This window comes from Hipposideros armiger, unplaced genomic scaffold (genome assembly GCF_001890085.2).
Source record: "Hipposideros armiger isolate ML-2016 unplaced genomic scaffold, ASM189008v1 scaffold_378, whole genome shotgun sequence".
Taxonomy (NCBI): domain Eukaryota; kingdom Metazoa; phylum Chordata; class Mammalia; order Chiroptera; family Hipposideridae; genus Hipposideros; species Hipposideros armiger.
Window position 1 is genome coordinate 579,943 of NW_017731728.1, and position 22,942 is coordinate 602,884.

Here is a 22,942-nt window from a genome sequence, read left to right on the forward strand (position 1 = left end):
CTGGGATCAGACATTCTGTCCTTTAGGGGGCCGCTGTTTTCCCCCGCTGGTGCTGAGGGGCCGTGTGGGTGCCTGAGCCCTCCCACGATGCCTGGCTTCTTAGCTGCCTGTGCCCTGCTGCTGACATGGCTCGTGCAAGGGCCCAGCTCTGCACCTCCAGGAAAGACAAACAGTCCTCGGTTCTGGGTCCAGCCTGCCTCATCCCTTCCTTCCCTTACCCTCCCCCCACTCCCATCTTGTGTTTGTACAGTGAGCTCACCCTGGGCCTGGGCCCAGTTTCCACAGGCAACCAGCACAGAGCACACACTCACACAGCCTGGGGGTGAGGGGGGGGCCACTGGGCCTCCCCAAGCCTTTCCCGAGGGGCCTCCAGCCCCTGGCACCAGCTAAAGGGGAGAGTGAGTCACCCAAACCACTGCTCCTGGGTTGCGTCACCAGCTCACCCCAGCCCTGCTGTACCCGCTTTAGCCACAGACAGCATGCGAGCTGACTCTGTCCCGTTTAATGCCCGTGTCGAGCCCAGGCGCCTGCTTGGGCATCTGTACCATCACTGGCGACGCCACAGATAGGTGTGAATGGAGTAGGCAGGTGAGAGAGTCTCCAGGAATCCCACCGCAGGGTCCTTGATGGTGAGAGGCACATCCTTAGAGGAGCTGGGGGGGAGTGGGGGGGAGAGAAGCTGAGTGTGTGGCCCTGCTGAGCCCACCGTCCTGTCCTCAGCCCCTGCCGCTGCTCTCACCGGTTTAGCACGACCACAACTGCAGAGCCGTCCGGATGCATGAGCGCCACTGTCTCCAAGTCGTTCTTCTCGCTGGCAACTAGCCCCACTCGTTGGGAGCCCTCAGGAATGAACTTGCTGAAGGGGGAACAGGTGTTGTCAGGGACCCCCCCAGCTTAGCCCAGCCCCTCTGCCACTGTGGCCAGCTCAGCTCCTATCGACCTCTCACTCAAGAAGTCACCCCCACCCCCGAACACTAGCCAAACCTCGGAGCTAACTCCAGCCCTTGGGCCATGCTGCTGGCACGCCCTGCCCTCCTGCCTCCCAGCAGAGCATCAGGCATTCAGGGGCTGCCAGTGTCTCGTGCCATCATGTCACTTCCTTCCCTGATGGTGCAAGAGGGAGAGGTGTGCCTCTCCCAAGGTTCCCACCCTAAACACCTTTCTGTTCCTCGTGTGGGGTGACGTAAGCCAGTGCAGGCGAGGCTGAGCCTGGTGGGAAGTGGGGGTGCCCGCCCTCCATTCACCTGAAGTGGCCAAGGTGGTAGAACATGGGCTGTTTGTAAAATGTGTCTTGGGCGATGTCCACGATGATAGGGCTGTCGACGAAGTTGCGCACCCAGTTGGGTCCCCCTTCGGGGTTCAGGGCGAGGTTCCAGTCGGTCCAGCCAACCACATGGTAGAGAAGGTTCTAGGATAGGAACAGGGCAGAGAGGCAGGCTCCACACCGCGTCCCGAAATAACGTGGTTAAGGGTCACACGAGGGGGACGGGCTCCGGTGCCTCAGCCTTGTGAGGGGTGCTCGTATCCTTAGCACCTAAGGAGACACTGTGAGCCTGGAGGCATCGCAAGAGAAACCAGCAACTCCGAGGCAGATGTAACTGCCCGAGACCCAAGCCTTCGGAAAGGGCGGGGGTGGGGCGTAGGGGAAGGCAAGACAGGGAATCATGATATCTTGAAATCTGCCCCAAAGAGCAAGCCAGCTGGAGAGGAGGGCCTATCGTCAGCCTTTGATGAGATGACGAAGAAGGGGCCGGGGTGGCTCACCGTGATGATGCTGTGACTGTACTGCATCCCCCGGTCCCAGGAGCCAAGCCGCACACTCTGCTCCCAGAACTTGGAGCCCACGCAGGCCTCCGAGGCAAAGAGCATTGTGTCGGGGAACAGTCGGTGTGTCTCCCCGAGGGTGGCTTTTGCCGGAGCCAGAAAGTCCAGGTACCAATGTACAGCGATGCCATGAATGTACTTAGCGGCCTCTGGGTTCGCCAGCACCTGCACGGGGCGGGGGGACGGGGGAGGGGGCACTGAACCTGGGCCCTGCACAGAGAATTCTTGAAGAGGCACTAGGGGACCTGAGAAAATGGCAGTGAGATGAATGCAACTGGAGGGGTTGAAGTGACATCCATGGGACCCTGGAGATCTAGAGGGGGTCACCACCATCCCAGCACCCCAGGGGTGCCACCTGGGCACCTGGACCCAGCCTGGGGTGCTCTAGGAATCGAGTTGGGGCAGGGAAGGCACTCTGTTTGGGAGCCAGTCATTTGGATGCTGGATGTGTGGGGGTCACTGGGGTACCCATGGAGGTGATGGGCCTTACCACCTGGGCCCAGCGGGGCAGCAGCAAGCGCTGGTCGTCCAGCATGATCAGACGGACATTGCGGTGCGTACTGTTGGCGAGGGTGGGGCCCAGGTCACGAGCGATAAAGTCTCGCTGGTGTTCCGGGGTGAAGCCCAGGCACTGGAAGGGGTACCCGCTAAGCAGCCCAGCAGAAGGCTCGTTCCCGGATGTCACTGCCCAGAACTTTAACTTGTGCTCAGCGTAGGCGTCCAGGAACCTGGCAGGGGAAGGGTTTGTGTGAGCATGACTGAGAAAGGGGACCAAGACCCTGGGGGGTAGGCCCAGTGAGCGGGGGAAACTGGGGGCCCGAATCTGCGAGGCCCAGGAAGTAGAAAGATGAGCTGAGGCGAGTCGGGTCTGGAGGAAAAACCAGGAGGGGACACAGACCAGGGCGTCCCAGAGGGGCGGCTGGTCCAACCCCCACGGCCTTGCCGCTGCTCCCTTACTTGACATAGTATCTGGCCCAGGTCTGGTGGTAGAGGTCCCCCGGCTGACCCTTGATTGACCCTTTCCCATTCACTGCCCCGTTGGTCTTGAGCCAAGTGGGTGATGTCCAGGGACTGGCGAAGAGTGAGACATGGCGCTTGGCCATCTCCAGGGCTTGGTGAATCAGGGGTATCTAGAAACAAAGGCAGTGAGGAGAGACACCCAGAGGTGGAACATAGACAGACTGGCCCAACCAGTGCATCAGGCCCAGCCATTGGCCCCCGCCCTCCCACCCCCAGGACCAAACATGGAGCAGGAGCCGGGTTCTCTCTGCACACTGCTCTCGCCAGAGGCTTCTCAGCCACCAGGCATCAGGGCCACCAGGGCCTGAGGTAGCCACAGCGCCCACCTTGAGCTTGACATCTTCCTCTGGGAGGCTGAAGTTGTGCAACTGGAAGTCATCAGGGGTGTCGGCGTAGGTGTAGGTGCGGATGGAGAAGTCACAGCTGGCCATGGGTACCCTGATGATGTTGTATTCGATTCCTGCAGGAAAAGACCACCAGGATCGGGGAGTCTGAGTCTGCGGGAGAAGGCGGGGCCTGAACTACCACTTGCCAGTCCTAAATTATGTCTTGAGTCAGGGCCAAAGGGAACATGGGCTCCTGGGTGCAGCACAGGCCTTCCGAGCCTTAGTCCCCGAGCACTCCACAGAAGGTGAGAAGCACAATCCTATTTATTTGGGCATTAAGAGAGGACCCAGGCATCAGCGATGGGTGGGAGTCAGGGTCAAAGTGCCAACTGTACTGTCATCTTGTCCCCTTCCTCCTCACCTTCTTCAGAGAAGTACGACTTGAGTAGCAAATTCCGGGCAGCGGGTGACAGGGCCAGGATGTTGAGAGCAGCAGCATCTGTCATGGCCCCTCCAAATCCCTTCATTTTCTGGAACTTCTGCTCTGGCTGCAGGGTCAGTAGCAGCCCTGAGGACATTGCAGCGAATCACAGGTGTCAGTGCACAGGGGAGGAACCCGTGTGACCTCTGGGGCGATTCGGCTCCGGGACGACCCCAGCCTGGCTCAGGGGTGAAGGGTGCACTGCTTACCTGTGCCCGTCCAGTTGGTCTGCATGGTCCCCCGACTCAGCTCCATCCGGCGCCCGCTGCGTGTGCTCTCATAGCGGCTGAAGGTGCCAGGGGCAGGCAGGGTCAGGGGATCAAGGGAGTCGCAGTACGTGGCATTGCAGACACAGACCACTGAGCTGTAGCCAAAGCTTTTCGGGATGCAGGGGCGGGCACCTGGGAGGGAGGGCGGGAGGGGGCACCGGCAGAGGTGAGGGCTGAAGCCTGAGGTCGGGTGAAGGCACGCTGGTCAGGGGGGACGCACACAGGTTTCAAAGGGCCTCTGGCTGTCCCCCCACCCAAGGGCGGTTGCAGTCACTCAGTCCACCATCAGTCTGCCAGAAGGCTCCAAAGGACCACGAGGCAGAAGGGAGTCGCAGGTATACCGCCCTCCTGAGTCACTCACCTGATGCCCAGGATACGGCCTGGATTAGAAGCAACCCCGTGAGGCTGGCAGCCAAGACGCGTACCCTGCCCAGGGGCTTGGGACATTCCTAAGAACAGAAAGAGGAATGGCTGGAGGGCAAGTTCCCCTCCACCCGTCAACGAGTCTCCTGGGCAGCGCTGGGCTGCTGGTGGGCGCCCACAGCTTTGTCTCCCACCTTTAGTGGGGGAAGGAACATGCCCTCTGCTAGTGACAGACCTCCCTCCAAGCCCTCTGCTAGCAACAGCTCTCTGCCCGCCCTAACCGGGACCCTCCTCCACCCCTCTACCCACCCATTTCTCCCTCGACCCCTCCCTCCCTCCATCTGTCCCTCCATCAAAGTGCCATGATGGCCCGCGTCCGAGGAGAGTCCTGTCATTCATTGAATTCCAGAGCCTGGGTGGCCAGTTCCAGAAGCAGACAGGACCAGTGGGAAAGAACCCTGGTTCACTCACCAGCCTGGAGAGCTCCATCGCCGGGTGAGAAGACTGCAGGGTTCCCAAGCCTCGGAGAAGACAGAGGGTTCAGTCCAGGAGAACAGGGATGCTGGTACCTGGGTAGCTACCCACATCGGACTAGCCTTTCGGGTTCATTCCGGCATAATAGAGTGGATGGGTCACGTGACGACTACGGGACAATCACATGATACAGGAAGTGAGGCAATTGCAACCATACTTGTAAAGGGTGCCTGGCTTCCTCCAGGCTATTGGCGGATTATACACCCCGTGAAATTCTGGAATGACAACTTCAGGAAGAATTTAGATCAAAGATCCGAGTAAGGGGTGGGGGTGGGGGGATGGGGGACTGGGTAGAGGCTCCCGGATCCCAGAGGCTGGGACCCACAGCAGACACATGACTTTCTTGAGAAAAAATGTGGACGTAATACTAACAAAGCTGATACTAATAAAAGAGGTTCACTGTGCAGCATACTGAGAAGTGATTAAGACAGGCTTTGCCCTGCAGAGGCTCGTGAGGCAGGCGGGGAGTCAGACACACAGACAGTTACAGATAAAGACAAGCGTGCATAGAGGGGAGGGAGTTAATCCTGGAAGGCTTCCTGTAAGAGAAAGAGCAGGTGATTATTAAGCAGCGAAGTGCAGAGTGGGGGAGGGGGGCAAAGGGATGGCGGGATCCAAGGGAGGGAGGTGTCAACACTGCGCCTCTGAGGGCACCCTTGCTTCACATCAAGATGTGGCTGCTTTCTCACAGGACGGGGAGATTGTGTAAACTTTTTCAGACGCTAGAAAGTGTCCGAGCAGGAGCCTTAGTCCCTGCTGTTACAACCACATCGGCACGTGGACCACACCACACATAACTTAGTGGGAATGACACACGCAATTACGACCTGACCAACACCAGTCCTTCGGGAAGTGACACCATCACCTCCTATAAAATGGAGGCGACACCACCACTTCCCAGGGTCATCACTGGTGTCAGTGACAGAGGCTTGTGCCTGGCACTCAGGAGGTGCTCAGCAATCGCTTGTTGTATCTTTTTTTTTTTTTTAAATTAGTGAAGTCTTTCCAGACGCGCTCCAGGTAAAATTGGTCATTTCTTCTTCTAGGTCCCCATGGTGCTTCAGTATTGTCTCAATGAGGCCAGCTGGAGTGGAAGCTTGGCTCCACCCTTTGCTGGCTGTTTGACCTTCGAAGAATGACTTACGCTAAGCCTAAGCCTCGGTCTCTCACCTATAAAAGGGGAGTGACAGCTCCTACCTCACAGCACGATGTAAGGTTTAAGCACCATAATGTGTGTGTCTAGTACGCTGCTGGGCACCAAATATCGCAAGTTAAGTCGGTGTTTACGGAGTTCCGTCAAGGGATGTCTTACTTACGCTAGGTAGACGGCCTGACACCAACTGGGCAGGTGCCAAACTGTTGAACTGGATTGAACTATTATCACTGTGTCAGTATCCGCCTCATCCAGAGTTCCTGTTTTTCGAGGAAACGTGGCACAGGAGGGCAGGGGATCTATACCTTACGTCCCTCTAGTTCATTCACTCCACATCGCATTATTAAGCAATGCTACAGACACACTGTCTGCTCTGTTCAGGGCCCCCTCCCCTCCCTGTTTCGCTCTGTGGGGGACACAGTCTGTGAGTCTCTTATTTCTTCTTTTTATCCTTCAGTTTGTAAAAATCTTTTAGACTGGATACCACCTCACCTTACTGATTTCTTTCACAGTGTGGTTTTCCCTTGAGACTTACAGATCTTATCTTCTTCTTTTTTTTCTTTTTTTTAAACTTGATTGAGGAACAGCCATGGGCATTGGTTACACATTGCTTTCATGCTACAATGGCACAGTTGACTCTTTTAAGGAGGGCGCAGCTCACAGTGGCCCATGCGGGGATCAAACTGGCAACTCTGGCGATATCAGCACGATGCTCTAACCAACTGAGCTAACTGGTCACCCCCTCCTTTTTTTCTTTTTTTAATTCAAGTTTATTGGGGTGACAATGGTTGCAAAATTACATAGATTTAGGGTGCACAATTCTGTAATCCATCATCTATATATCACATTGTGTGCTCACCACCCAGAGTCAGTTCCCTTCCATCACCATATATTTGCTAGATCTTATCTTCTGAAGTTACTTACTCTATGCTACTTGGGGTGCATTAGACCCTTACCGCACTCTCATTTCATTCTCACAAGGCAGACACTATTCTTTTCCCTACTTTGGCGATGAGGAACCTAAGAAAGGTCATTAAGCTGCCCTGACTCCCCTGGCTACTCAGAGTCCCTTGGCTGAACCACCACATATTTCACGAGTGCCTCTGGTAAGCCAAACGCTGCGCGAGGGGCTGCTGGTTTTCCAAAGCTGCTGAGTTGGTCTGCCCCGTGTGCTCTGCATTGTTTTAAAATCACCCCTTGTTCTTTACAAAGGGTTCTACGTGCCCAAGATGGAGGCCAAGTTGGCTTCTGAAGTGCTGGCTATGTGGCAACAACATGTCTGGGTCCGTGTTCTCCAAAGACATCAGTCAGGGGCTACTGCACTGACCCAGGAGTTCCAGGTTAGGCAGGAATGGTTGGTTTTCGGCTGGGGAGGGGTGGCTCTTCCCCTGTCCCTGAGCGTCCTTCTCCCCCACCCTCGCGATCGCAGCCCAACAGCCCGGGCACCCCCTTTTCATAACAACTATTTTCTAACATGCTCTTTACAATCCTGAGATAAATGTATAGATACGACGACTTCCCTACACACACAATTTAAAAGAATCAGTAGAGCTGCCTTAATTGGAATATGAAGGACAAATAATTGGACTATCTTGATAATAAAATGTGTTTTCGATAAGTAAAAATGCTTCGGCATGAGTATCTAGGAGACGTAATGTACTCAGATCTTGCACTAACCCTAAATGAAATAAATTAGGAAATACCAGAAGCAAAACCAGCCCATGTATTAATACTTTCAATATGTAATTTTCACCATATGTCATTTTCATAATATGTAATTATCATTATGCTGCCAAAGCATTAAATATATGATTAATGGAAATGTTTAAAAGCCAATCTTTACGAATAAGAGTCAGTGCATTCCACATGTCTCCACGAATTTAATACTTGATTCTAAGCCTTGGCAATTCAATCAGCACCACTTTTAACAAATGGTGTTGAGACAACTGGATATCCACATGAAAAAGATAAACTTAGACCCTTACCTCACTCCATCATCAAAAATGAAAGCAAAACAGATCCTCGACCCAAATGTAAGAGCCAAAATTACAGAACTCCTGGAAGAATGCATACGAGTAAATCTGTGTAACCTTGGATTAGGCACTGGTTTCTTTGTTCTTATTTTTTAAGCAACAATCAACATTTGTTATCTCCCACAGTTTTGGTGGGTCAGGAGTTGCCGGGTTGGACAGCTCAGATTTGAGGTTTCTCATGAAATTGTAGCTAAGGCATTGGCCAGGACTGCAGTCATCCGTAGGCTTAAGTGGGCTGAGCTTTGCTTCCAAGATGAGCCACTAGCTAACACAGGTGGTAAGACGGAGCTGGCTGTTGGCAGGAGGCCTCCGTTCCTCCTCATGTGGACGTATCCACAGGGCTGTTGGAGTGTCCTCAAAGCATGGCAGCTGGATTCCTCCAGAGTGAGTGAGCTAAGACAGAGCAAGGCAGAAGCGCAAAGTCCTAGCCTCAGGCATCACACATCATCACTTCTGCAATATTGGTTACACAGGTCTTCCCCATACAATATGTGGGGTGACTAAACAAGGTGTGAACACTCGGAGGTGGGGATCGCTTGGGGCCATCTACCTAGCTACAAGGCAATCTACCACAGTCCACCCACTGGCCCTTAATAGGTCATGTCTTCCCACATGTTACACCTTCCCCAGGTTCCCCAAAGTCTCATCTCATCACATCTAAAGTCCACAATCTCAGTAGACAATGGTTTCTTACATATGATTCCAAAACACAAGTGACAAAAGAAAAAACAAGATACATTGGACCTCATCAAAACGAAACGTGTTTGTACTTCAAAGGACCCCACCAAGAAAGTAAAATGACAACCCACAGAATGAAAGACAATATATGCAACCACATATCTGATAAGGGCCTAGGATCCAAAATATACGTATAAAGAACTTTTACAAAGTAATGGCAAAAAAATAACCCAATTAAAAATGGGCATAGGATTGAAAGAGACATTTTCTTCAAAGATAATACACAAATAGCCAACAAGCACATGCAAAGATGCTCAACAAACATCAGTCATTAAGAAAATGCAAATCAAAACCCCTGTGAGATGCCACTTTGCCTGGGGTTGCTATAATAAAAGAGATGGACAGTAATAACAAGTGTTGGGATGGAAAGAATGTGGGGAAATACATCGCTGGTGGGAACGTAAAATGGTGCAGCCGCTATGGAAGACAATTTGGGAGTTCCTCAAAATGGCAACCCTAGAGTTACCATGTGACCCAGCTATTCCATTTCTAGGTATTTATTTAAGAGAAATGAAAACATGCACCCACACAACGACGACTTGCTTGTGAATGTTTAGAGCAGCATTATTCATGGAAATGACCTAAATGTTCACCCACCATTATTCATTTTATTGTGAATGAATAAACAAACTGTGGTATTTCCATACAATGGAATACTACTCGGCAATAGAAAGGAATGAAATATTGATACATGCTACGACATGAATTAACCTCAAAAACATCATGCTACACGAAGAAGCCAGACACAGAAGATCACATATTGTATGATTCCATGTATATGAAATTCTAGAGTAGGCAAAGCTATCCAGACAGAAAATGAATTAGTGGTTTCCTGGAGCTGGGGTGGGAATGGAGGTTAACTGTTGCACAACTCAGTAAATTTACTAAAAATCATTGAACTGTACACTTAAAAGGGGACTTTTATAGTCTGTAAATTTCACCTCAATTAAGCAAGTAAAAGTTTTATTACTATTTGCAGTTGGTTCATTGTTTTTGTAGGAACTACACTATTTCCTATTTCGTTGACACTATTCAACGAAACATATTCCATAGCTAGGAACGCTCTAATGCACTGAGTAGGCAGATGCAGCGATTCCAAGACAATGTATTTTATTTAAGCTCCCTTCTCCATAATGGTCTTCTAAATTATTGGGCTTTTTCCAGAAAAAAAGTTCTTGTGAGTCTTTTTTGCTTTATTACATAATAAAGTCCCGCTGGTTTATATTTGATTTTATATTGGCATATGTTGTTGAGCAGAAATGTCCAAAGTCAAGTAGAATGAGAGACAATTCTTCCTTATGCAGGGCTGTCCTGCACGTTCTAGAACAGGGGTCTGCAAACTGCAGCCCATGAGCTACATGTGGCTCTTTGGGTACGTTCCGTCTCAAAAGTTTGCCGACCCCTGGAAGAGCCAATCCTGTCCCTCACAACAATTTAAAAATTATTTGAGAGCCATAAATACATTTTTACATAATCACCATTATGTGAATAATATCCTTTAAAAATTTTATAAATTTTTAAACTATGATAGTTTTATTTTCATTTTCAATTTTACTTCAGAGTCTGCGGCAGTTTGCTGAACCCTGGCGGCTCTTCTGTTTCAAAAGTTTGCCGACCCCTGTTCTAGAAAGTCTACCTTTCCTGTGCTCCATCCATGAAATCCTCCAAGTGCCTCTTAATGGTGGTCTCCACTAAAGACACAAGTTCCAAAAATGTCCCCTAGGGGGCGACTGAGAACCACTGCCCTAGTGAGTCACCTCAACAGCCTAGGCCTCTGTGCAGTGGCCACTAGGGGTGCACTAGGTGGCCATAAGTGCATATCTCTGTCCCATTTTAAAAGATTTAGCTAAATACCAAGGATGGACAACTGGGAAACGAACATAAGCGAAGAGCAGAAGTACAAAAATAGTCTGGCTGACCCAGCCAGCGGTGACGTTCCGATCCCACTTGGGCCAGCCCTGTGCCAGGCTGCGGCTTGGCTCGGGACAGCACACTTCAGCCCTGGAGACAGGTTAGGTGCCATGCCATTTGCTCCTTGCTCTTTAAGCCTCAAACCAACTCCCTAAAGAGGACGCCTACCCCCTGCTCCCAAATCCCACTGTCACCTCCATGGTCAAATCAAAGAGACACTTTCTCATTCCATGCACAGAACAACAGATGCTCAAAAAATGCTAGATGAATGAATGGATAAACCAATCAAGCCAGGACCTGACCTTTCAGCCCTGGTTTCTGATCTGAAGATACCCCACTCCTCCTGAGGACCGGCACCAAAAAATGACTCCCCTCTCCAGTAAGACTCCTTCTGCCAGTTACTAGGGTGTGGTTTCCCCCCTGCATTCATCTGATTAACCAACTCTTTTTTTCCCCCAGCTTCACTGCGATGTAATGGACATGTAACATTGTATGTTTCAGATACATGTATATACTGCACAATGATTACAATAGACTCTGATTAACCAACTCTTAAACAATAACCATGGCATTCCCTGTGAAGCCCAGTGCCCATGAAAAGCACTTATGCCTCACGTGCTATCCTCTATTTTTTTCTCAAGATAATAGCCAACCTTTCATGAGTGCTAATTACATGCATTCGCTTGACAGGCCCATGTTATAGATAAGACTCAGACTTAGAGAAAGTAGATAAGCGGCAGAGTGAAGCCTAAATTCAGACCCGTCTTTCCCTGAAGCCCCAGCCGCTCTTAGCCGCCATGTCAAAGAGCCTTCCTGATAGTTCAGTAGCATATTTTTAGTCTTCCTGTAGGTTATAAACACGTGCAGAGCAAATTTCATGGGTCCTATTTCTTGGAAACCTCAAGACTCTTCACTCAGAGGCAAGCACCGAATCTGGGCTCAGGGTTTGCTGACTGAGGGGGTTGTTACCAAGTTGTTACCTGCTTGTCAGTGTTTCAGGGACAGCCTTGGTGTGGTTTGGGGCAGAATGGTGAAGTTCGGCAAGAATGAGCCTAACTCTGAACATGCTGATTAGCATCTGAGTGAGACCCAATGGAGGGGCTTGGTTCAGGCTCCAGGAAGGATGGCTTCGGATACTGAACACCCACGACCTGCTGGCACATTCATTCCTGCTGTCGGAGCCTCCCAAGCGGGGCTGTAATGAGACTCACACACGAGAATAACATCTGCGAAGGAGATCCTTGGGAACTGTCAAGCTCTATGGAGGGGGCGGGAAGTATTGCTGTTCTAGTTGTTCAGCCTTTATTTCTTCCCTCGGTCGTCAAAGGAGTCCTGTGTCCAAGACCTCTCCCGCCCCGCCGTGCTTCCTCTGGCCGCCACCCTTTCTCTCTGGTCCCCTACAGGAGGGGAAATGTGCAAGGGTGTTTTAGCATCGACACCAGTGACTACACAGATTGAAATCCTTGCTTCATGACTCACTACGTCAGAGGTATTGGGAAGTTATTTAAGGTCTCGAGCTTCAGTTTCCTCATCTCTCTAAAACTCTTGCCTCAAGGGTTGTTAGGAGGATTTAATGCAACACTGCATGTAATATTATTATTCATGCCAAACTTCTGGAATGAGTGGCTACACTTGATGAGTCCTCGCTCAGACTTCCTCCTCTCCACAGGCTGACGCTGGGCCCTCCCCACTCCAAACCACTCACTGCTGCCAGCGTCACCGTGACTCTCTGTCCAGTGGACAGTGGTCAGCTCTTCTCTGCCTTGGCCTTTTACCTCAGTTGACACACGACCCCTCCCTTCCTAAAGTGCTCTCCTTCGTTCCCAGGGCGCCGCACTCTCCTGGCTGGATGACCCCCCACTTTTCTGGCTGGATGACCCCCCACTTTTCTGGCTGCTCCTTCTCCTCTGCAGGCTTCCCCTCTTCTTTCTGCCTGCGGGTGTTCCTCGGGGTTTTGTCCTAGGCTTTCTCCTCTCGTACGTCATGCCCTCTCCAACAAGACAACCCCATGGCTTCGATTGCCTTCTAGTCGCTTTTGGTTCCCAAATCTCCACCTCCAACCCCAATCTTTTCCTGCGATGACCGCTGTGACTGTCCTCCAGGCCTTTCCTCGGGGTGTCTCCCACACACCTCAGCAGGACCATCATGAGAGCATCACCTCCCCCAGCTGAGCCCACTCTTCCTCCTGTGCTCCCTTCCCCATGAATGGAAGCCCTTCCTCCCAGAGCCCGGGACTCCTTCTTGAGTCTGTCCTCCCCCTGTACCCTTCTCCCCATTATGTCCCTCCTAAACTACAGAAGCATCTAACCGCCAGCGCCACCCTAACCTCTACTTTTCTCCTCCAATCCATTCTCCAAGAACTGGATGGTCTAACAAAAATATAAATTCCAAAGCTACATTCTCCGGCCTCAACTCCTTCCGTGGGCTCCACACTGCCTTTAAGAGGGCTCTGTCCCACCCTCACGCCTCACCCCTCCATTTGCACCATCTATCTGCTCTATGAGGCTGCATCCCACCTGGCCTCTGCTTTCCTCTCTGCCACAAGTACTTCCTTCTTCTCTCTCTCTCAAAAGAAAAAGACAAAAAAAAAAAAAAAAAAAAAGACTAACTCCTGTTTTTTATTTTTGTTTGTTTTTTTAACTTTATTGGGGAACAGCAGCCATGGTCATTGCTTTCATGCTACAATGGCATAGTTGACTCTTTTAGGGAGGGCGCAGCTCACAGCGGCCCATGCGGGGATCGAACCGGCAACCTTGGTGTTATCAGCACTACGCTCTAACCAACTGAGCTAACTGGTCACCCAAGTGAGTAACTCCTCTTTTTCATCATGAAGGCCTCAGCCTTACTATCACTGCCATCAGTACGCTTTTCCTGACAACTCTGACTGGGTTAGGCACCCTTGCTATGAGCTTCCCTATTCACACACTCAGGAAATAATAACTGGGTGTCTACTAGGTGCTGTTCTAGTTCCCGGGGCTACAGCAATAAATACAATGATCAAGCCCCCAGCTGTATGGAGCTTATGTCCTAGTGGCTGGTCGACACAAAACCAGGTCATCTCATGTGGCCATGAGAACTATGAAACAAAATAAAGGGGTAGGGAGTGCTGGGTACAGCCAGGGAGAGGGATAACTGTAAGAAGTGGCTTTAGAGAAGGAGGCCGGGGGGCCAGATTCTGTAGGGCCTTGGTGGCCAAGGAGTCTGAATTTTGTTCTACGATGGAAATTCACTGGAGAGTTTGGTGCAGGGAAGTGAGAAGATCAGGTTTGTATTTTTAAAAGGTCATTTTGGCTGCTGTGTAGAAATCAGACTGCAGGGGGCAAGTGCCAAGACAGGGAGACCGTCTGCCAATTAGAGCCTGCCACAGGACTTGTCCCCCTTGTTCTACATTCTTCGTACCCCAGAGTCCTCGCAAAGGGTCTTCCTCCTGTACGCACAGCTGTTCACCTCCATTTAGCCTAGTTAATGCCTATTCATCTTTCAGGACTCACCTCGGGCATCATTTTCTCCAAAAAAATTCTCTCTCCACACACACCTCTGCTGTAACACAAGCTCATAGCCCTTACGTCTCCTCTGTAGCTCTTAACACAATGAATTGATTGTACAAGCGGCCTATTGTCAGTTACGGCGCCCAGCGGCCTGCTCACTCGTTTGCCTGCTGTTGGGTCAGTGCTTAAGCCCAGCAGGGTATGGACCAGTCTGTCCCGGCTCCCAGGCGTATCCCCAGTGCGCCGGGCGCTGGTCCAATGCCCGCTGAACGTTTGTCGAGTGATTGGAGAATAGACAAATTACACAGACCTTGTTCCCACTCCACCCTCCAAAAGACAAGAGGAGGAGGATTCGAAGATGTGATCCCTTCTTCTTCATTAGTAAATTACGACCATCCCTACAAATAATAACAATGATGAGGAAAAGGAGAAGTGCAAACGCAGCGAGGGGAAGAGTTAAGATCCAAACGGTGCTCCATCCAGTACGCCTACCGTGGGCGAAGCGAAACAGCAGCCCCATCCGGAGGCGAAGGGAAATCCCACTGCAGCCCTGCAGAGCCGGGGGCGCGGGGGGGCTGGAGAAGGGGGCTCTGCAGAACCCGCGCCGGAGCGAGGTTGCGCCCCCACGACGCGCAGCCGCGAGACGCGCAGGAGGCGGGGCGGGACGGGCCTGTTTTGGGAAGAGAGGCCTCTAAAGGTCAGGAGGCGGGACGCAGGCCCCTTCCGCGCTCCCTATTGGTCTTCCTATGGACGAACGGTTCTCGTTGACCAGCCGTAGCCCAGATGCGGCGCAAGCGTATTCGGAGGTCTACTGGGAAAGCGGGCGCGGGAGGCGAGAAGCGCGCATGCGCCTGGGAGTACACCCGCCAGCACGCTGTAATAAGCAGGGGGAGACTGAATTCCCTCAGTGAGTCCAGCCCCCAGAAGTTGAACAGGATTCTTAAGCTTCCTCCTCCGAGAACCTCAGGATAGGGAACCATCAGTGCCCAGAAACTGTCCCGTTGGGAACCTCAATCTCCACCCCCTCCTACCTCATTTTGTCGTCCTGGCCGCACCCCAACCCTCCCTGAGGCGGGGTTGTTATGATGGTGAATTATTCAAGAAGTCTTGCAGCCTGCCGCCATCTGTGGACAGCGCCCCTCCCTCCTCCCTTCCTTCCCTGTAGGACACGCGGCTATCGCCAAAACCGTAGGGTCGCAAAGCTTTCAAGGCCCCACTCTGTTACTTAGGTAACTTGAGTTTGTTGAAGACCTACTAAGTGTTAGACCCTAGTGCAGTGAGCAAGTCCCTGCTCTCAGGAGCTTACATTCTATGGGACCACACAGACAAAAGGTAATTTTAGATAGTGCTAAGTGCTCCAAACAACGTGGCAGTGTGATAGAATGACCCCGGGGGTGGGGGTGGGGTTGCTCAATGAGAAGGTGAAAATGGAACCAAGACCCGAATTAGGTGAAGGCAGTGGCCACAGGACAGCGTTTGATGCTTGAGAAAGAGCAGGTGAAAAGGCCCTGACCACAGTCTCAGAAGGAGTTTGCAGATTTTTCTAAATACAATGGGAAGCCATTAGATTGGGGTGGAACCTTGATGTGACATGCTTTCTTATTTTGCTGAGTGGAGAATGGATTGTTGGAGTGAAAATAGATCAATTTAGAGGCTGGCAAAGAGACTGGTGGCTCGAGCTAGGTAGCTGGGGAGACGTGGATGAATTCAGGATAGGATCGGATGTGTTGGATGAGGGAAAAGAAATCACGCTTCTGGAATGTGCAGCTGGGTGAGGGGTGGTGCCACTTGTTGAGAAGGAACAGTTGGAAGAGGAACAGGTACGGTCGGTGGGAATCGAGTTCGGTTGTGACCATGTTGAGGCTGAGATGCCCTTGGACATCCAAGCAGAGATGTCAGTGGGAGGCTGGAGCCCATGGAGAGGTCAAAGAGGGAGCTATCCATGGACACTCAGATGGTGTTTAGAAGCCGTGAGCCTTGGTAGAGACATCTACAGATGGCATGGAAGTAGAAGAGGGCCAAGGGGAGTGCCCTGGGGCCCTCCAGGGGTAAGCAGTCCAATAAGGTGTACAAGTTGCCAAGGATAACGAGAGGGTAAAGTATAAGGAAAAATAGAATGAATGTCTTCAAAGACTAGGAAGGGACAAAGTCAAGAGAAAAAAAACGCTGATTTTCTGAGTAAATGTTTTTTAGAGGTCAAGTGAGATACAGGCAGAGAATGGTCATTGGGGCTGGTAACTTTTGGTTACTGAAAACTTGGTCAAGGGCAGTACCTGGGGAGAGGGAGAGGAAGGAGCTGTGGGAGTAAGTGCAGGGAAGGAAGAAAACGTTTTGCTATGAAAAGGAGGAGAGATACAGCGTGGCAGCTGGAAAGAAATGTACGTGTTTGGAGAGAGTTTTCATTATGAGAGATACGAGAACAAATTTCATTGGCGATAAAGCATGATCCAGAAGAGAAGGGGAAAACTGAAATTTATTGAGGCTTACTTAGTGTGTGAGGAGCTTTAGAAACATTTGTCCTCACAATTTTTTACAGGTCAGGCAACGGAGGTTAAATAACTTGCCCAAGGTCATGCAGCTAGAGGTGGCGGTGCTGAGAGGCCAGCTAGGTTTTTATGACTCTTCATGCCTCACCACTCAATTGTACAGGCACACAGCCCCCTATGCTTCCATACCCGGGACACGCCTTACCCCAGCCATAGTTCCCCTGGCAAATCACAGAGAGCTACTCTCGTGCTGGGGGGTCAGGACTTTTCCTCCTCCAGTGCTGTAAGCTGGGGCATCTCCCTCACAGCCTGAACACCCATGCAGCACAGGACAGAAGCTCTCCCGGGCCAGACGAGCAGAGGCAAGCAGCAGGAGCCCCCAGAGGTAGGAGGGAAAGGGATTCTTTTGGGGGGTGTTCAGCGGATTTCTTTTGTGCCAGCCAGTGCGAGGGAACGCTGGGGGCTGCTGGTCCCAACCAGCTGGTGCCTGTGGCCCCGGTATTCATCTGTTCAGTGTGGCAACAAGCGCAGGTCACAGCCCAGTCTCCCGGCTGCCCCCATTGAGGCTGAGGCTGTGGGGTCGGGTACCACGCTCCAGCCGGCGGCCTGACAGGAGGCGCCGCAGGGAGGAGCCGGAGCTTAGATCGCCACAGCTCCGAAGGTGGAGGCTTTCTCGGCCCGGCCGGCCCCACGGGCTCCGGGGTACCTGAAGGGGGACACAGGAACGGGCAGCAGTGTGGCCCCACTTGAAGTTCCAGGCCTTCCTGGTATCTTCCCAGGCTCCCCTAATGCCTACCTGCTTATGCCCATGGGCTCCATTCCCACTGGGCTCTGGGGCCTTCCTGGACATCTGCAGGAAACGAGTGACCAGACCCCGGCCTGGCCAGCTGCCCTTCAGGTCCCCCAGGGAGTGGGCAGGTGCAGGGCCCGAGGGCAGGGGGACCTTCTGTAAGGTGGGCACAGGGCGCCGTTTCTCGGCTGAATGGGCACGCAGCAGCTTGGGGGAAGGGCATCGGGCTAGACGGAAGAGGCAGGCTTCAGAGCAGAGGCCTGGAGAGAGAGACAGACAGAGAGGTCGAGTGGGTGGAAAGGGAAAGGGACACCCCTTCAGAGAGTGCCAGGCACTCCCTGCCCACACCCCTGGGCACTGACCACGTGCCTGACCTGTATCTGTAGAAGAAACAGAAGCAACTTCTTCCTCAAGCACTTTGGTATAAAGGTCCCTGAAGTCAGCTGGGGAGAGAAACAGGGACCTAGTGGGCATGCTCGGTGGACACGCCCACCCAGCCCACCAACCTCCAGTGAGAATTCAAGCCCAGAAGCGCTTTCACAGCTCCCACGTCGCCCCCCATCCCCAACCGAGGGGGGCATCACCTCTGCCCTGAGATGATACAGTTCACCAAGACAGGGACTAGGTGGCATCGTTCACAGTGGCAGCCTCCCCGGGGCGGGCACACACAGGGGTAATGGGCACTTCCCGTGCCAACGCTAAGCATTTTCCTCACATTATCTTATTTCTCAGTAACTCTGTCGTACCTATGGTTGGGATACCATTGTTACACCTGTTTTACAGGTGAGAAATTGAGGCTTCATAACTGGCCCAAGCTGGGAGCTGTGGAATTGGGTTTCAAAAAACAAATCCTCCTCTTTGAGCCACGAAGCTACTTGACGTCGTTTTTCTACGTCAAGTAGCGTTTTCTCTACGTCTATGTTTTCTCAAGGAGTGCCTGCAGCAGGAGTCGACTCCCCCTTTCTTCCTCCTCAGGGACCTCAACAGTGTCCCAGATCTCTGGGCGTCCCTGGCCCTCTAACTCCCAGGGCCTGCCCTCCTGAACCTTGGTGGGGGTGGGGGGTGCTCACCGGTGTCGCTGGAGGTGGTGATGCCTGGGTCACTGTGGGACCGCGGCAGCAGCAGCGGTGGCTGGGGAGCCGGATGAGGAGGCCGGTGCCCCGGAGGGGTGAGGGAACCTGAGCTATCGCTGAAGCGGCGCGTGGGGGCTCGGGTGGGAGGGGCTGCAGCTGGCCGGCTGCCTCCGCGGGGGACCCGCCGCCTCAGCTCCGGGAAGCAGGGTCCCACCCAGGGCGGCCAGCCCTCCAGCCGGTGACAGCTGCGGGCGGCTGTAGGGGCACCCAGGGGGGGTGGGGCCTCCGGCGCAGAGCAGGAATAGGAGCGGGCAGCCCGCGGGGGCCGTCGGGGCAGCGGGCTGTCCTCAAAGGGGCCGCGCAGGCCGCAGTCCAGGCTGAGACAGTAGCCGGCGCGGCTGCGCTGAATGGAACGGAAGAGCACGTAGTCCACGGAGCGCACGGAGCCCTGCAGCTCCAGCAGGCAGGAGTCCTCGGACGGGCTGGAGCCCCCCGGGAGGTCGCCGATGGCTGACAGCACCAGAGATCCGCTGTCCATGGACACTGTGGGCGGCAGGGGGCGCTGGGTAGCACCAGCCCCACCCGGCCTGGGCAGCTCCTCTTCTCAAGCCCAGCCTCTGGGGGGCCACGCTGCCTCCAGTTTTATCTCAAAGGAGACAGATAAGTCCAGGGTTCCAAGAAGCCACCGCCCTCGCTGGTCCCTACACCACCAACTCAGCCTCATCACCCCCTTTTTTGCTCCCACCCAGCTCTGCCATCCCAGGCGGCCCGCCTGCCCTTGTCTGCCCCCCCACCCCCCACTTTCTGCTCACCATCTACAATGGAGGCCACTCGCTCGCAGATGCAGGAGCCATCATGAAGCTGAGGGTCAAACAGAGTGGCCTGCAGAAGGCAAAAAGGGTCAAGGGTCCAGCCCTACACACCGATGCGGCCCCGCCCCACGTGCTGGACAGTGCTCTGGAGGCCGGGCTTCCACTCCAGCTTTGTCCCTTTGTAGAAGTCACTTATGTGAGCCTCAGTTTCCACATGTATAAAATAGAAATAATAGTTCCTGCCCCACCCACCTCACTGAACTCTAGGGGAGATCATAGGTGACAGCGGCGCACTGGTGCTATAGGATCGTGAGAACTATTATCTTTATCCGACGGCTGTGGCCAGCTCACTCAGCTTTCCAGGCTGTAGCCCCGGCGCCCTCGCCCACACCAGGCGCTGCTCTTACCTGGCTGTCTCCTCGTAGCCCCATGACGGCCTCATAAGAAGGGGGGCAATCAGTAGGGTACAAGGGCACTGGACTGTCCATGGAGCCGTTGTAGGTGATGCTGGCAGGAGGGAGAGAGAGGGTCAAAGCCTGCAGAAGAAACTGCTCCACAAGGGTCCTGCCCACGCGTCCAGCCACCAGCCCCAGCCACCTTCCCCCTCCTCAGCTCCCTCAGCAGGACTCCACCAGGCCTCACCTCTGTGCGTCTGTTTCTGAGCTGCAGGTGTACTCGGGGGGATAATAGGGAGGTGGGGGCACAGGCGGTACGAATTCCTCCAAGTCCAGCATGGTGTGCAGAAGAGGGGCTGGGGGCGAGGATGTACAGCCCAGAGGCCCCAGGGGGCCTGAGACGGAGCGCTCAGGGGCCAGCTAAGGGGGAGCAAGCCAGTCAGCACGCCTGGATTCCGGGAACGCAGCTCCTTGGCTCCCAAACTTCTCTCTTAGCTGCATTTTTCTGGCCCCACCCCCTCCAAGAAGCCCAATGTTGGCTCCTCCCTCAGCCAGAACAAGCTCCTCCTCTAACCCTGCCCCACCAGGGACCTCCAGCTCTGGCCCTGCCCATCTAGAAATTAGTCCTCTTTATGACCCCGTCTGTACCCAGAATCGCCACCTGCTCTCTGTCCCCTCCAGAACATCAACCCTTTATCCCCCACCTAGGACCTTCTTGACTCCGCCCGACTTCTAGTCCCACTCTCTAATGTCCCCTTTCCTGGCCCCAGACTGGCATGACATACTCCTTGTCATTCCCCTCCTCACCCCCCCTTTCGGCCCCCCAAGCACCCCTACAATAATAGACATGCCTCATAGGTGGCCCCTGGTGCTCAGAAGCCAGCACTGTAGCTACAGCCCCTCAACCCGAGTCCCTGCCCCCCTCACACCTGCTTGGCATGGACCCTGGCCACCCTCTCACCGTGTGCACGAGGTCCAGGGAGAAGATTTGGATGCAGCAGACAATAGCTGAGAGGGTACAGATTATGGCGGCACAAATGGTGAGCCCACAGACGCTGAAAAGCAGGTTCTGGGAAAGGAAGCGGGCGGTGAGAGGGGCCAGGGGAGGGGTGAATCCCAAGCTCGGGCCTGTGAGGTCCCCACGAGGGGAGGCATGGTGGGAGAGGAAGGAACGGTGGAGGTGGGGGTGCGTGCTCACCTTGAGGGCCGCTCGGGCTTCATCACAAGTGGAGTTAGGGGAAACTTTCAGCTCCTGCCCTGAGCCCTTACAGGGCCGGAGGAGGGTAACGGAGGGGCAGCACACACACTCCTTTCCTTCCTGAGTGGAAGTGGGGACGGTGAGGCAGCCTGAGTCAGGACACACCCAGGTGCCCCACACGGCTCCCCCAACTAGTTCTCTCTGCTTGCCCTCCTCGGATCTCACCAAGGTACAGTCCCGGAAGTCTCGGGCCAGCTGGGCATTCTTACAGGACAGAACAGAGCCAGCCATGCTGAGCATGACACACAGCACCGAAAGCAACGAGAAGAAAGAGATCTGGGGGAAAGAGGGTGCAGGTTCAGGCCGGGACCCTCAGGAATGCGTCTCTACCACGGCGGGCACCACCCTTCTTCACACACACTTGTGCCTGGCTGACACCAACAGGAGAGCCAGTTCCCTTCTCCAGGGCATAAAGGGGCAGCCCCTCAGGTGCTGGGCACCTGCCCCCCACTGGGCACCAGACCCTGGCACCTACCACTAGAGTGAATGGCCGCTTCCAGGACACAATGCCAACCACCCCGGAGAACGCCAGCTGGGGACAGAGTGGGCACAGGCTCAGCCTGGCAGGGGAGGCACCTGAGTGAGCTCCTCACCACAGGGTGCACTCAGCCCTGTAAGGAAGGAGAGGACCAGGAGAGGGAGGCAGGCCAGGATTTGGACTGGCGACTGGTGTGGAGGGGTGGGGCCCAAGGAGCTGCCCCCACCCAACGATTGTGCACCCAACTCACCGAGAATCCAGCCCAAGATGGGCAGGACCTCTTGATGCTCTCGGTGGTGGTAACGGAGGAGGCCACCATGCTGAAGGTGACCACCAGGATGCCCAGGAGCACCTGGGCCAGCCCCAGCGTGAGCAGGGCCTGCAGCCAGGGTCGGTGGAGGCGGAGGTGGGTAAGGCCCCGGGTGCTGGGCCGGCTGGTAAGCGAGCGGCTGGAGTCACTAGGCGAGGGCATCATGCCTGCCGCCCGGTTGCCTGAGCCTCGCTCGGCCCCTCCTGGCGCTTGGGAGCATCTCAGAGGCGCCCAAGGCCCCGTCCTTCCTCCTCTCCACCCGCCTCGCTCTAGAGCCCACCCCCTGGCTGGGTCTCCTGGGGCATGGCCCAGGGACTCCAGCTGGGGGGGCCCCCAAGGGAGGGGCGTCACGGGGGGGCCGCGGAGTACTCCCTCCCCAGCACGGGCACTGGACGGGCACCGTGCCCGGGACGGCGATGAGGACGCCGGGGCACAGGCTCATCGCATCTCTAGGGAAGAAGGGCGCCGAGAAGGGCTGGTCGGGGAGTGAGGAGAGGGCGGCGGTCCGCAACCCAGGGGAGGGTGGGGAGGGTAAAGACAAGAAGGAAGGGAAAGAAGTCCAAAGAGGGGAGGGGTCGGCGTGGGTGACTCTGGAGGAGCGGTCGGCGTGCCCGCGGAGTGTCCGGTGGGATCCGAGGCCTCCTGGTGGGGAGAGACCACAGCTCCGCTGTCCCCTGGGTCGCCTGCCTCGCTCCCCTCCCCACCGCGCTCCGCTCCCCCAGCTCGGGCTGCAGTGGGTCTGGAACTGGAGGCGGGGGGTGGGGACGGGGATGGTGCGAGAGGAGGGGCGTGGCGTGGCGGTGCTGGCCGGAGCGGTGCACCTCGGGAGTTGTAGTCCCGGCAGGCACCCTGCGAGAGGGGAGGGCTGGAACCGCGACGTAGCCGGCGGGCGTGCCCTGCAGCCCCTGCCTCTCTCTGGACCCAGGCCCGAGCTAACATCTCTTTCGGCGCCCTCTTGAACCCCACCCAGCCTCTCAGGCCCCTGGGCCCGCTGTGTTCCCAGCAGAGGTAGTGGCTCTTTCCCGGCATTAGTGGAGAGGCTCCCGATTCCACGCCCAACCGTGGACTGCCCTCCCTCTTCCTGCACCAGCCACCGGGGCTCTGCTGCCCCGCCCTGGACAGCTGGCAGTTCACACTAATGCCAGGTCTGACCTTCCCGCTGGAGTTCACTCTGCTCCAGTCCCCATCTCACTCTCCTTT

The 22,942-nt window shown here is 54.5% G+C and overlaps 2 protein-coding genes across 3 annotated transcripts; both read right to left on the bottom strand.

Annotated features, from left to right (window-relative positions):
- Position 1: 1 nt before the first annotated feature.
- GBA1 (glucosylceramidase beta 1) lies at positions 2 to 14,807 on the bottom strand. Of its 2 annotated transcripts, XM_019662566.1 has the most exons (13): positions 14,633 to 14,807; positions 14,451 to 14,538; positions 4,755 to 4,926; positions 4,282 to 4,369; positions 3,861 to 4,052; positions 3,592 to 3,738; positions 3,171 to 3,304; positions 2,782 to 2,954; positions 2,315 to 2,552; positions 1,765 to 1,989; positions 1,245 to 1,408; positions 740 to 856; positions 2 to 653 (listed from the first exon to the last, which is right to left on the bottom strand). In XM_019662566.1, the coding sequence occupies exons 3-13, from the start codon at positions 4,770 to 4,772 to the stop codon at positions 548 to 550; spliced, it is 1,602 nt and encodes a 533-aa protein (XP_019518111.1). In that variant the 5' UTR covers positions 4,773 to 4,926; positions 14,451 to 14,538; positions 14,633 to 14,807; the 3' UTR covers positions 2 to 547. The 2 variants fall into 2 exon arrangements, with proteins under 2 accessions (XP_019518111.1, XP_019518110.1); XM_019662565.1 differs by lacking the exon at positions 14,451 to 14,538.
- A 1,776-nt stretch (positions 14,808 to 16,583) lies between these two features.
- ENTREP3 (endosomal transmembrane epsin interactor 3) lies at positions 16,584 to 22,522 on the bottom strand. The gene is made up of 12 exons (XM_019662621.1): positions 21,683 to 22,522; positions 21,430 to 21,486; positions 21,120 to 21,230; positions 20,895 to 21,014; positions 20,658 to 20,765; positions 19,944 to 20,116; positions 19,709 to 19,808; positions 19,302 to 19,371; positions 18,487 to 19,032; positions 17,791 to 17,859; positions 17,423 to 17,676; positions 16,584 to 17,332 (listed from the first exon to the last, which is right to left on the bottom strand). Exons 1-12 carry the CDS (start codon positions 21,905 to 21,907, stop codon positions 17,159 to 17,161), a joined length of 2,007 nt encoding a protein of 668 aa, XP_019518166.1. The 5' UTR covers positions 21,908 to 22,522; the 3' UTR covers positions 16,584 to 17,158.
- Positions 22,523 to 22,942: the final 420 nt, after the last annotated feature.

Bases quoted from the DNA above. Each gene is read 5' to 3' on its own strand.
- GBA1 (XM_019662565.1), bottom strand. The intron at 4,053-4,281 runs GTGAGTGACTCA...CCTCCCTCCCAG, and splicing joins GGCCGTATCCTGGGCATCAG to GTGCCCGCCCCTGCATCCCG. The intron at 3,305-3,591 runs GTGAGGAGGAAG...CTTTTCCTGCAG, and splicing joins GTCGTACTTCTCTGAAGAAG to GAATCGAATACAACATCATC.
- ENTREP3 (XM_019662621.1), bottom strand. From the start codon at position 21,907: ATGATGCCCTCGCCTAGTGACTCCAGCCGCTCGCTTACCAGCCGGCCC. The intron at 20,766-20,894 runs GTGAGCACGCAC...TTCCTTTCCCAG, and splicing joins AAGCCCGAGCGGCCCTCAAG to AACCTGCTTTTCAGCGTCTG. The intron at 17,333-17,422 runs GTAGGCATTAGG...GTCCCCCTTCAG, and splicing joins GAGCCCATGGGCATAAGCAG to GTACCCCGGAGCCCGTGGGG.